This window comes from Seriola aureovittata, chromosome 14 (genome assembly GCF_021018895.1).
Source record: "Seriola aureovittata isolate HTS-2021-v1 ecotype China chromosome 14, ASM2101889v1, whole genome shotgun sequence".
NCBI lineage: Eukaryota > Metazoa > Chordata > Actinopteri > Carangiformes > Carangidae > Seriola > Seriola aureovittata.
Window position 1 is genome coordinate 18752844 of NC_079377.1, and position 14163 is coordinate 18767006.

Here is a 14163-nt window from a genome sequence, read left to right on the forward strand (position 1 = left end):
ATCAAAATTTTTGAATACGGTTCTTATCTTTGTAATTCATACGCTTGCTTCATAGAATCACTTTTACATGACGCTTGCATAGTGAGATTCAATGCACCACATCAGTGAAGCGTTAACACGTCAAGTCAAACAGCGCTCGTCTGCAAAGGTACACTTGTAGGGAGTGTTTGCATGCTGGGGTATTTCCAGGAAACCACATCAGCTTACCAATCTGACTGTGGTAGGAGCCCACGTAAAACCCTGCAGTCCCACACTTGTTAAATGTCACCTCTGGCCATGTATACATTTTCTGGCCACATTTATACATATATATATATATATGTATATATGTCACTGCTATACCCCCCCCCCCCTTCTCCAAACTCCCCCCTCCCACTGAATGATCCACTCCTCCTGAGAGTGGGGGTTCTCTTTTCTTTTTTTCTCAAAGCATGACACTAACATAAGTCTGGAAAGAACTAAATAGAGAAAGAAAGCACCTAAGAAAAACATCATTTGAACTTTTTTTTGTATGGAAATGTGTAACAATGAGAAAAAGAAATAAGAACAACGGAGGCGGAGAGAAGAAAAAGAGAAGAAGAGCTATAACCCAGTTTAGCATTGGAAAATGGTGCACTCCGCCACATCTAACCAAGGCCTCAGTGATCAGTTTATCTGATGGCTTTTGCAGCACCCACTGTACTTCCTACACTGGTGATGGACTCGGTGCCAGTGGTGAGCAAATGCTTCTCAGCAAAAACAGATTTAGGCAATGCATGGCGTATAGCAGAGGAAGACAATGCTGTAATAAGAGTGCAATGTTGAATTCTGAAAGAGCTCACACAAGCACACTGTATGTGCAAGTGCTTGTAGGAAAGCACACAACGTGGTTGTGTCGTATATTCCGTGACAGTGCAAGTGCGCGCGCACACACACACACACACATACTTTCTCTCCCGCTTAACCAGCCACACTTGCACGCGCATGCACACACACACACACACACACACACACACACACACACACACACACACACACACAGACAGACAGAACTACAGAGACAAGAACCACATTAGACAGATTTCAGATTTCTTAATAAAAATAATTCATTTCAGGACGACATATAAATAATTATTGAATCACACAATACAGATATTTTGATATGAATAAATACTTAACAAATAAAACCAGGCTTTTTTTCATACAATACCCTATTGTCGAAAGGTCACACAAAGAAACTTCCACACTGTTTGCATGTTTTGTTACACCTTCTGCTCATAAGCGGATGCTCTTCCTACTGTTGGAATGTCCCTAAGCGAGTCGGAGTACCATTCCTAAATGCCTCAGCAGCTTCGACAAGTCATGTGCAACTTATGTGATCATCTCTCAGTCAAACTCGGTCGGAGCCCCGAAATACTTGTTAAGGGGTCCTGATGAGCTGACCACAAATTGGCCTTTAAATTGATTAAGGTTTGTCTAGAGGTGATTAAAGCACACAGAGATCTACGTACAGGCCGTCAACACGTGGACTGGCCTGATAGCTTTAGATACAGTTGAATGAAAAGGCAGACCGAGAGCCTGTTTGTCTATGCTTTTCTAACTAGAGCCACAGATACACGTCTGCCGACTGCAGTGGAATTCTTCAGCAGAATTGTGATGGGAATAATCCACTTCATATCACATTTGAGTTAACGTTTTATGCTTGAGGTTATCAATGCAGATAAATAGTTCTTCGCATTCAGCTAAAATAGACACTCATGGAAAGATGGTACCCATTTGTGGATTTTCAACATGGGGAGAGCTTGATGAGCTCTAATTTCCTGTTACACAGAACTGGAGATGTCTATCTGTGGCACTCTAGTTAGTACAGAATGGTCCAGGCTGGCCATTTTTAAGGAGGTAACAACAACTGTTTGGCGATTGATGGCACATGTATTTTTTTTTTTTTGGCAGAAATAAAACCAAATATATCAAAATACAATAAAAAATCCCCAAACAAATAAAAAAAATCAAAAAAACAAAACAGGAATGTCAGTTTTGCGTATTCCAGACGCACACATGCGCGCGTTGTGTGTGTGTGTTGGAGATGAGGCATCGGGTTGGAAGGTCCTACAATATGGACCAAGATCCATATTCACAAAAGCATTTTATAGGTGGGGGCACTGATCCAGGATCACTGATCAGGCCCCTCTGGTCCATAAAATTGTAATCACTACTTAAAGGCAAAACTTATCGAGGATCAGCCTCAATACTGTGCTGTTGTAGCAGCAGCACAAAACACATTCAGATAAACAAGATTAGCCAAAGCAGGCAATGGGATTGCTCTCTGAAGTTTTGAAATTGTCGCCTTGGCACATCCAGTGGGGTGGAGCAGAGAGGAATGAATTCTCTGTGGGTTTGTTTACCTGCACATCACCTCAGGCTGGGGTGGGGCGTGTACAATCTCACAGAGCAGTGTTTGCGTGTGTGTGTGTGTGTGTGTGTGCATATGTGTGTCATGTTCTCAGTTCTTTCCATAGTTGGCAATCCCCTTGACAGGACTGGAACTACTACATTTGTGTGGATTTGTGTAGGTATATGTGCACATGTGTCTATGCGTTTCTAGGTGCTTAAGTGGTCAGTAAACAGGAAAACAACGTCCAAGGCAACAGATCTGTTTTGGAGAAGGGGGGAAGGGGGGGAGGAAAGGAGGAATAGAAAGAGAATGAGTCCTGTCTCTGCTGTGTTCTCTGCCCTCTGTCTGCTGACACTGCCAGCGTGTTGGCTACAATGGAGAGGCTTGTATTTCTGTACATGTAGCACCAAAACTAGCAGGGGCCTGCCCTGTCTGTCTCGCACTGTTCAGACGCATGGTCTGTTCTGACTTTTCATATCAAGCAAGTTCACAATGACAACTTCATGTAACAGATAAGTCATAATACTAAGGTTAATTTGCCTCAAAATATAAACTAACACTGCTATTGACTAATGGAAGAAAATCAATTCTTGATCATTCTACAATATTGATTGCAAGAGGCTTTTCTGGCAAATCTCTCTCTAAATGACTGATTTTGGAGAACTAAGCTAAACAGCGGTGAACACCATTTTATTTTACTTTCTAGCACTTCACCCGCTTTGCTTTGGCCCAGTTTGCCTCACTTCTGCTTACGACTTCCACAGATTTGTCGCTGGGCTTCCCCAACTGCTGCATCCCTCACTCTACAGAGCAAATGCTAGACAGACAGGCAGACAGATACACAGGTTGGTTAAGACAGACAGACAGACGGGGGGTATAAATCCTTGGCTGTGGTCTAGAAAGCAATGTCAGATGCTTCTCGTTATGTCAACATACAATCATTTTGTCCGGCACGATTCACTACGTACCTCTAAATACATATTGTACACAAGAGTTAAGTCAGTTGCTCTGACATGTAGCCAAACCTCTCACCGTGTTAAGTGCACAGGGCACATCAGATGATAATAATTGCACAAAGAGGTATTCTGGAGGCCATGTCTACTGCGAACACACACACACACTCACTCCCCCCCACGTACACACATTCTCTCTTCACATTCTACATGGGGGGTTTGATTTTCAGGCCATAAGGTTACTAGTTAGTCACTAGCTAGTTAGTTAGTTGGTTAGTTAGTATCAGAGGTGCATTGACTGGCATGGGGCGCCCACAGCAGGGCAGCGGCTCTAGCGTGCTAGCGATGTGTCATCATCGTTGTTGCGTGCATGGGTACGTATGTGGTCAGCCGCGGTAAATCTGTTTGAAGTGGTCACACTCGTTGCAGTAGCCCTGTTTCTCTTGGTTGGCGTAGTGGTCGCAGCCCTGCGTCCGGCACCGCTGCTTGGACTTTTCCTTGGGCGCCTGCGCCCGCCTGCCCACCTCTCTGCCCTGGCCTCGTGTGTGGCACTCTGGGCAAAGGTCTGTGCAACCCGGAGACACATTACTGCAGCCACTCCGCCGGCACTGTGTCTGGGTCTGGGTCTGGGATTGCTGCGAAGATCTGGGTTTGGCTGCTCGGTCACGCTTTTTGTACAGAGAAAGAGAGGGAGAGCAAAGAGAAGGAGAAGAAATGTCAACTGTGCACCAGCAGGATATTGCAATTGTTGAAAAAGTAAGTGATAATCACAGAAAAAAAAACAAACACAAAGAAGACACTGGAAGAATAAGACACAAATAACAGATGAGAAAGGTGAAGTACAGTGCAGCAAAAGAGACGGAGTTAAGAAGCTGTGGCAGAGCCCTACCATGACTAGAGGAGGGGAGTGTGGCGTGCGATGTGCCACTTGGTTGAGCCGTGCGCTTTGCTCTTTGACATAGCACTTGTCGCAGTAGCCCTCCAACATTGCCTTGCCAACCGCACCACACCCAGGCCCACGACACCGCGAGGCGTTCTGGAAGCCTGCCTCCAAACCATGCCGGTTCTGGACCGGTGCAGGAGGAGGGGTCATGTCTGAAACAGACAGTGGCCAACGTAAGCAATGTCCCGTATGATTTTAAATTTGAGTTAAGAAAGACAGAAATCCAATTAAACATTACATATCAACAATTCCTACAAAGCAAAAACAAAAACAAACTGACAAAGACTTTTTTTTTTTTTTAAATAACTTTAATTTCTATGTCTGAAAATCCTACAACATCATAGAAGTTTTCCAGTTTCATTTCAGGACTTACGGTGGTTGGTCTGATAGTCTACGTAGCAAATAGTGCAGAAACCCAACTTCTCTGGTGTCCCAAAGAACTGGCAACCAGATCTTTTACAAGGCCGGGCCAGAGGGGCCTGCCAGGCTGAGGTGTGCCCTGGGGTTAGGGTGAGGCATGGCCGCTCAGCGTCCCTGGCCTGGCTCCAAGCTGAAGACGAGGCCTCAGTTCTGGGGTTGCTCTGCTGTGGCTCTCCCCTCTCTGGAGCCTGCTGTCTCTGCATGCAGGGTGGACACAGGCCATTGAATATCCTGAACGCCTCCTGTCTACACATGCTGCAGCGTTCTGTCTCTGTCTCACAGCCCCCCCACTGGGTCCAGCCGGAACCCTGGGCCGGGTGAGGGACTACAGGCCCCCCATTGGGGCTTGGGAGTACTGTAGCAGCCGTTCCAGCTCCAGGGGGTCCATGGTTCTGCCTGGAGTTGAAGCAGCGTTCACAAAGTCCATCATGTTCCACACTAAGGGTGAAGACGCAGCCGGGTGTCTTGCACTTCATGGCATGAGTTTCACTGTACAGGCTGAGGCTGGGAGCAGTGGGTGGGGCTGAGCGGGGGCTGGATACCACCACCCCTCTCCCAGACGAGGAGGATGGGGGGCTCCCGCTTTGGGCTCCTCTAGAGCTCACCTCAGTGTCTGATCCCCCTATCACACCTACCCCACCTTGTACCCCTCCTCCCTTGGTCTGTACTACCCCTTCTATCCTTGCTCCTCCACCTGTAGTGGCCTGTCGCTTCTCAAAGCATTCGTGGCAATGAGGCTGCGTGTCCACAGAGACATAGAAGGTGCATCGTGGTGTGGCACAGCGGATCTCGATGAGGGAGAGCTGGGAGACAGAGAAGGGTGGTGGGCGCTGTGGCTGGGCGGCCCATGCCTGCTCCTTGTCCTCCTGCCAGCGCTGGTACTCATGGTTGACAAGCTGCAGGTAGTCCTCCATCAGGTTCATGTCTTCAGGGAGATTGCCTTCATCCAGCCTTAGGACAGAGACGGACAATGTGGTTCATGACTGCACTAAAACCATTAAACCATTTGAATCTTCTAACTGAGTCGCAACATGCAAAACTACGTCGGGGACCAAGCATATTGTCTGTAAGTACCTTGCAGCATTGATGATCCGTAGGACGTTGTGGCACAAGCCTATGACGGGGATCTCTATCAGTAACAGGTAGTCTTTGAGAAGCCTCTCTTTCTGCTGCTGTTCTTTCTCCATCAGGAAGTGAACCTTCAGCTCCTCAAAGTCCCCTCGTCCAGGGTTGATCAGCGGTACTGCTCGGATCTCTGGAAAATTCAGAGCACAAATCATAAAAACATGAGCAACCTCATACAAGGCCTTTGTCATTCTCTGTTTATTGTGTCAGCTGCATAAACACCGTCCCTCTTCTAGTTTTTCTTACCTGGACCACTGTCTTTGATGGTGATGAGGGGTGCAAAGTGCTGGGAGTCGTAGCCGAGCACTATTGGGTATTTGTAGCACTCTGTGGGCTGCCAGTGTAGCGGCAGATAAATCCCACCAACATTCAAAGGAGAGATGGAGGAGCCAGATTTCATACTCCTGACCACCTGGTCTGTTGGAAGAACAGCGATTTAAAAGTTACTAGGGATTTAAAAAATAATTGTCCAAGAACAAGTTAAAGATGTTTTTAGTCCACATTTTATGAGACAAACTGTTTGATTGTTGGAAAATAGGGAAACTCTAATATGGTTTAAAACAAGTTTCTGCAAATTTACCCTGCATACAGTTCATAAAGTACAAAGGAGGTGATACAGTGAAATCAAACACCACGGAGACTTCAAAACAACTAACAGAAAAATGTTGAGGCTCTGGCGGTTGAGTAGATACCTTCATCTTCTCTATCACTGAGAGACTTGTTGAAACAAGACCAGCGAGTCTTTGATGGCTAACAAAGAGCAGGAAACATCCTTTGTGATGATAAAAAGTGACTACCTGCGATAACGATGATGGGTCTGCGGAGAATGTTGGAGAGGATGAAGATGTGAATGTCCTCCAGAGAGTCAAACTGGAGGCCGTTGCTACTGGAGACCGGAGACGCCATCTTCACAATCTTTTCCCACTCCTCCTCCCAGTTCTGAAATGGAGTACACACACACACACACACACACACACACACACACACACACACACACACACACACACACACACACACACACACACACACACACACACACACACACACGCACGCACACAAGAGTTAGGATATAAACTTGTGCACACTTGTGTAATCAATTCAATTTTAGTAAAAGCTAGAACATAGGTTGTGTTTTTTTTTAGCTAAGGCTTAATACAAAGTAAAGGAAAAGGCTTTTGACATGGGAAATCATTCCATCTTCATACCATGGTGGTGTATCGGAGTCCGGTCTGGGTGAACTCCTGGGACTGGAGCAGCTCTGCCTGGAAGCGAGCTCTAAAGACGCCAGTGTCTGTCTCTTTCAAAACACCATGGAGGGCTTTCCGAAGCACCAGGTCTGTGTCTTGAACGCCCAGCATGTACTGAGAGGCTGCATGGAGCAAACAATTCCCATCTCCTATAGACACACACAGAAAAGGCAGGCAAACATATATGATGTTAGCACTTCAGGTAGTTTATTTTATAAATGGGACACAAACTTTTAAAACTGTGCAAGGGGTCATGCATGTGCACACGCAAAAGCAGTGTACAAAGCACACACATCAGACAACTGCAGGGTACACACACACAGACACAGACACAGACACACACGCGCGTAACAAAAGTCTGGGGATTTCCAGGCCGTCGGGCTGGTTGTTGAGCTATCTGGTGTCTGGGCTATTATATGACCACACATACGTACATGTACACGAGTACACACACACACACACACACACACACACACACACACACACACACACACACACACACACACACACACACACACACACACACACACACACACACACATTATAGACAAAGCTAATGTTTCTACACAGCTGGCCTGAGAAAAATGGCCCTTAATTTATCGGAAATACGTTTTTTAAAAATGAAATATCCATGCTTTAAAACCTTAATCTGCCCAAAAAAAATCTCAAACAATATATTATCTAGCTTCATGTCAAAGAAAACTACTTCTATGTATTCCAGAGGGATAAAGAGTTGGTTTCTCAAAAGGAATGTGTGTGTGAGAGAGCACGGCCAAATAAAAACCTTGGAATTTTATTTGGTCTCCTATAGCAGCACTGGGTCTTTTTCTCATTGTGAAACAGGAGAGCCCATGTTTGTCAATGTGTGTATCGCTTAAAAAATAAAAAAAAAACCTGTTGCCACACTAAACACAGGAATTTCCCTGCGCTAACTTCTGCCTTTTGTGCGTGTGTGCGCGTTCCCCTCCAGTGATCCCAACGCATCAGTGCTGTTCAGCTGGTCCTGGACTTTCCACAGGGGCGTGGCTTGGACAGGATGGAACGTTATCTTTTCAAGTACTGCTATCAACATGAGATAATATGTGCAGTTGCATGCACAAACCTATACAAATGCACAGTAATGTGCATATTCGACTCTATGATCTGTTGGTCTGTTTTCTGATTTTGACCTGGCAAAAGTTCACACGCACCTGAAGCATACACACCTTTCTCTGTAATAATACTGCTGCATCAAAAAGAAACTTTCAGAGCAAGATAAACCTAATATAAAAGTTGTTCACATTGCAAGAACTAATCTTTCTACAGGAAAAGTTAAGCTAAGAAAATGTTAACCTACACTACAAGGCTTCTAAAAGCCCATGATTAGTGTCATGCCACAGGCCAAACTATGATTAACTACAACTAACTGTGGTGCAAGGTGACTGTAATGTGAGATACAGTTGTTTTCATTCAATCAAAAAGAACACCCCACTGTAAAATAACACATCTGCTTCTGTTTCAGCCTAGCTACAGCTGTTGTTGCATTTCGGCGCTCTTGCATCACTCTCACCGAAAAAATAAAATGCACGGCTCTCTAGTGAGCGGAGGCATCCTCAACAGCACCTCATTCTCAACAAAAATACTGTACATTCGCAGGCGTACATAAATAGGCACAAACACCAAAACATACATGTGTAATTAGTTCCTCTTGTGCACAAAAACACACAGACTTTTGACCCTGAATTGAGCTGCCTGACGACTAAGGATGAAAGAGTGGGCTGCTGGTCCCATCAGTCTATATATAGACACTTCCTCTGTGGCAAGCTGGGACACTTCCTGAAAACACACGAGCATAGGACCACACTCAATCCTCATCTGTTTGCCATCCAGGTGATACAAGTTTGCAATATTGTGGTTTCCAATTGGGGTCTAGGTTTTTGTCACACATCACCACTATTCCACTCATTGTCTGAAAGCTATCTATTACAACAAGTCGAGTGTTTGGTGCCTAATAATGTGAATACTTCATTATGACGAGAAACCTGAAGTCTGTATTTTTATAAGGCAGAACACAGTGGCAGTGTGTGTGTGTGTGTGTGTGTGTGTCCTCTCTGATACTCCAGTATGCAGAATAAGTGTTATGTTGCTGAACAAATCCCGCCTGTTGGGGACACATGACAGACATGGGATGCTGTTCGGGAAAAACCCACGGATGAGTTCTAGACATTCAAGACAGAAGACACACTGAATTTCAATAACGCATTTCTTCAGTGGATGGAAAAGTTGCACAAAACAGGAAAACAGATATGACCATGTTATTTTAATTGCGAGGGAATAAACATTTAACAAGGATGTTTCTTTTTAATTTCTCAGTCTAGCCTCAGATATTGGGAATAGAAGATATGGGAATTGAAAAGAATTGAGAGGTTTTGATCTTTTCTAAATCACATAAAGACCTGAGAAAAATACTTTCGGTCAATGAGTAAATTTTAGTCCCAGACGACGTGGAGACTGATCTTGTACCAATTTTATGAGAAGCTTGATTAATGTGACCTGCTCTGACTAGACGTTCAGTGATGGACTTCTCCTCTCTCACGTTCTCTGTGTGTATGTGTGTGTCTGCTGAGCTCCAATGACTCAGCAGCAGTCAGTCAGTCAGTCCTCTGTATGTGTGTCTGTGTGTTGTCCGTCCTCTGCTCAAAGTCACGTCTGGGTCCTTCAGAGTTAGACACTCCGGCTCTACATTCTGTCTCATCTTTCTGACATCATCTTTGCAAGCCAGGAAATTCCGTCCAGGTTACTGGCAGCAGAAGTCAGTCAGAGTTTGTCATCAATTCAGGGGTCTTTTTCTAAAGGGGAACAATGGGTTCCACTAACTACTTTAGCGATTACTAACTTCAGAATCGGCAGGGCTTCTCACAAAGAGTTTCACTATTTCTGAAAAACGAGCACATGGACGTGACATGAAACATCACGTACGTTCTTCATCCATCCAGTAACCGTTCAAAGAAAATACTGGCATGAGATCCATATAGGGATTTCTCACTGCTAAGTGTTAATTGCTTCCTGTAAGAAAGAAAGAGACTATTTCCTCTGGAAACTCACATGTTTAATACAAACTCAACACTGCTTGATTTCCGCTTCCTACTTCTGTTGTGAATGCTATGGTTTCCCTTCAAAAATTGTTTTTTCCTCTTACCTAAAAATAGACCTACACACCACGTGTTTAAGTTCTTGCAATATAAATAAAAAGGCCAACAGAAACAGTGACACACAGTTGGTCACAGTTGGGTTTGGTCACATTTGATTATACAAGGCCTGTTGAGCTGTGACACATCTGATAGTCACAAAGACAGAGACGTAAACCTACATCAGTTGGGCAGGTGGGGAACTTAAGGTGAATTTTTTCTTTTATGATGTTTTAAGATCCACTGACATTCACACTCCTTACACGCCTACACAGAAAAAGAGGGGACATACCCCAAAGGTTGTAAATGAAAAACTGTGGAAATACTGGGTCTGAAACATCATCATCAGTAAATAACAGTCCAGCATGTGACGACAGAGAATTTCCCAGTACTGAGCTATGATCAGAAGTAATCAGGCCCATGTCTGAATGTTTAACTACCCTGGGATGTTCCCGTGTTACAACATCCACGTAACAGAAAACATGACTTAGCAATGGGCTGACTGAACTTAGAGTAAAACCAAGGGGGCTGCTAAATGAATGTATGTGAAAGCGGAACCTGTGTCCCTCAATTGCTGTCATTTACAGTAACCCGGCTTGTGAGTAATGACATCTCAGAATTAACATATCCAAAAGCTCTGGCTCATAAATACACGCCTCCTCTCTATCATAGAAAATGAAACAAAAGTAAAACACATCCTCCCCCCCTTGAGCAATGAACATCATCACTACAATTCCTGAAATCAAGGAAAAAAAGTTTGGCATCAGCTCTGTGACCGACTGTTGAATCTGTTGAACTTTGCATTAAATGTCACCAGAACCTGCTGCTCCACAATCCACAATTTAGACCTTGAAAACTAAAATGCTCACAACTTTATGGATCTTCACCCACAAGTAGAAAAATCATAGAAACCTGGTTTACAGTAGACTCCAGTACAATTCCTAAACATCAGTGAAATCTTTCTTACCATTGGTACGTAAAGGCACCATCTTCTTCACCTCCCGACACCAGTTGAGCTTCTTCTCCTGCTCCAATGAGGCCTGCATGGCTCGGTCCAGGATGGCGGCCTGCACCACCTCCCTGAAGGCCTGTGGGAAGTGGTTCATGGCGATCATCTCCAGAGTGTACCTGTGCATACCCCGCAGGTGGTGCATCAGGCCGCCGCTGGCAGCCGGCTTCACCACGTCGTTGGGCACTCGCTGACGGATCTTCACCGCCTTCAGCAGGTTGGAGACAAACAGGAATTTGGGGAGGAAGTTCTGACCCTGCGACATGGTGGATGGGTGGCCAGGTGGATGGAAGGGGGGGAGGAAGAGGAACGAGGAGAAGGAAAGGAGGAGGAGGAGGAGGAGGAGGAGGGACCAACTGCCGATGACCAAACAACGTGGAAACTGGATGGAGAGAAGAGGAGCAAGGGAGTGGATATGTTATTTTTGCTGTAAGGTACAGTAGAAATGAAAAGAACAGACTGGTGGGACTGGGGGGAAATTTTCATTGGAGATTCCCCTTCCTTATTAAATGAGGTTTCAGACACAACTTAATTTACAGTTTGTTCGGGAAATCACCCAAAACACAGGATCATCCCACTGTGGAGGCTGGGGCTTTTTCACTGGAGATTCTGGTGGGCCAAATAGAATAAAGTACACAAAGAATCCTTTGTATCCTTGTTTGTTCTTTTAATTCTCCTTTTCATCTTGATGGGTTTTGAGAGTTTCCCCCCAACAGGGCATCCCAGTGTCCCACTGAGCTCAAAGCCTTCCAACAATAAATTGGTGTTTTCCAGACTTCGACTGAAGGCCACCCAGGGCTTCCCAGGCTGCTGGGAAGGTCACACTGACTGCCCCAAAGCCTCGTCCCTCGCCCACACCTTTCTCTAGAGGGCAAAACTGTCGGCCTGCATTAAGTCTTTGTTCAAAACGTGGGGTAAGTCCGGGAAATGTTCGAAAAATTTCGATACCTGTGCCAGCACAAATATCAAAACAATACTGTTTTCCATAGCATAGCTTGAGGAAGATAAACATTTTTTTTTCCATCAAACAAAAATATGTGAACCTCCCAATAAATCATTTCATGTTGTCTGAACACAAGGAGCTAAAGTTTGCAAAGTTTTCTGATTTTAATTTGAAAATTTCAGTTTAAAGGATAAATAAAAAAGGCTAAGAATATGACTAATCATTTGATCCCAGTACTTAAAAAGGTTCAAAGTCCAGCCTGATATTAGAAGTATATTGGAAAAGCAGAGTGACTGATTAAGTGTGACACTCTTTTAAAAGGTTATAAAGGAATATTTCAGCCTCAATGAAGAGCGAGCTGGCACATTTTCAGCTCACAGGAAGTAGAAAGTGATGGTCAGCAAGTACGGCCTGGAGTTTTGCTGACTTTTTAACTTGCAACAACATCCTCAAATCAACCACGTAGAAGCTTCCAGTCAGTTGATACTGCTTAAGTTCCCAATTGCAACACCTGAATATTTAGCTTACAGTGGCCTCTGTGCCTTTACTACTCAAGCAGAAGCAGGTGCAACAACAGACTAGGCCATGCTAAAGGGCTACTCAGTCACATGAGGAACATGACAACAGACACCTGGATGTCAGTGAGCGCGTTGACACCAGTCATTAATCGGTGTTTGGTGTGTTGGCACCGCTCAAAGACTTTCAGCAGACAGACAGCGGCACAGTGGTGGACGCTGCGGTTTAGGATGGCTGGCTACACAAAAACACAATAACAGGAGACTTTGCTGACGTTAAAGGCTTACGTAATTCCAATGACAACTACCTTTGAAACAATGTAGCGTTGAATCGCGTCTCACACCGCGGGTATTGACACAGTGCAGCGGCGCCGATGCCACATTTCGGCTGTTTAAATGCCCAGTAATCCGCTCGAGGGTGACGTCTTTGTAAACAATGGCTGTCAAAGCCACTGTCGTGAGCAGGCTTCAAGCTTCCTCCATGTCCCCAGAAACACGACCATACATTACTCAAGGCCCAGACGTGTTGTACAAGCCAAGTCTCACCCCCTTTGGAAAGAAACGTTGTCCACATGGGGAGGCACGGGGATGGAGGACGGGTGTCTTACCTGTGTAATATGTCGGGGTAATAACAAAGCCCTCCCGGATGCTCAGGCTAGTCCTCTCTCAGCCACTTCACTCAGCCTCACCGCAGCGGTCCTCGGCGCCATTCAACCTTCTCTTTCCTTCACTACCAGATCTATTTTGGAGCCCTCGCAGCTTGCGAAGCCTTTCAAAAGAGTACACACTAACGTTACGTGTACTAACGTTAGTTTTTCTAAAAAAAAAAAAAAAAAAAAAAAAAGGAAACAGCCCGAGTCAAGGGGATTTCCACACGGGGACTTTCCGTCCACCCATTTTCCTCTCTCTCTCTCTCTCTCTCTCTCGCTCTCTCTCGCTCTCTCTCTCTCTCTCGCTCTCTCTCTCTCTCGCTCTCTCTCTCTCCTCAGTCACAACCTGGAGTTACAGCTCAGCGCCGCCAGGGGGCGTCTCTATCTGTCTGAGTCAATACTGAAAAGCAATTCCCACCTACTGTGCACAAAGGAGCGCCACTGAGGGAGACAGACAGGTCGCGTCATATTCCATTTCATGAGACAGCCTTAGAAATAAATCATTAGCCTGCAGCGAGACCAGCCTCAGCAAATGAGTAAGGGAACCGAAAGACAAACTCATCACTTGACTATAAGTAGACTTTGACTCGCCGATGTATGCGTGTGTGCGTTTATTTATGTAGGCTATTTGTGTTTGGATGAGTGCAGGTATTGCAATGATGATGTGATACTGTTCTGACTGTCAGGAAATTATGTTGTAAAATAGACTTTCTGGCGCTCAGAGAGACTTGATGTCTTGCGCAAGGACACTTCAGAAGCAGATCTGTGCTACCATGGCGGATGCAGAGGTGCATGATTCATTCAGCTCATCTGCTTC

General features: G+C 45.1%; 1 protein-coding gene across 2 annotated transcripts; it reads right to left on the reverse strand.

The window, feature by feature from the left end:
* Positions 1-1060: 1060 nt before the first annotated feature.
* tnfaip3 (tumor necrosis factor, alpha-induced protein 3) lies at positions 1061-13850 on the reverse strand. Of its 2 annotated transcripts, none has more exons than XM_056396030.1 (9): positions 13305-13850; positions 11197-11620; positions 7021-7211; positions 6613-6754; positions 6062-6232; positions 5765-5945; positions 4644-5641; positions 4217-4422; positions 1061-3995 (listed from the first exon to the last, which is right to left on the reverse strand). In XM_056396030.1, exons 2-9 carry the CDS (start codon positions 11501-11503, stop codon positions 3714-3716), a joined length of 2478 nt encoding a protein of 825 aa, XP_056252005.1. In that variant the 5' UTR covers positions 11504-11620; positions 13305-13850; the 3' UTR covers positions 1061-3713. The 2 variants fall into 2 exon arrangements, with proteins under 2 accessions (XP_056252005.1, XP_056252006.1); XM_056396031.1 differs by lacking the exon at positions 13305-13850 and adding an exon at positions 13005-13264.
* Between the last annotated feature and the right edge of the window lie 313 nt (positions 13851-14163).

Coding starts and splice junctions, on each gene's coding strand:
- tnfaip3 (XM_056396030.1), bottom strand. CDS start 11,503: ATGTCGCAGGGTCAGAACTTCCTCCCCAAATTCCTGTTTGTCTCCAAC. Junction 4,423..4,643: donor AGACTATCAGACCAACCACC/GTAAGTCCTGAA, acceptor TGTCTGTTTCAG/ACATGACCCCTCCTCCTGCA. Junction 3,996..4,216: donor ACTCCCCTCCTCTAGTCATG/GTAGGGCTCTGC, acceptor CTGTACAAAAAG/CGTGACCGAGCAGCCAAACC.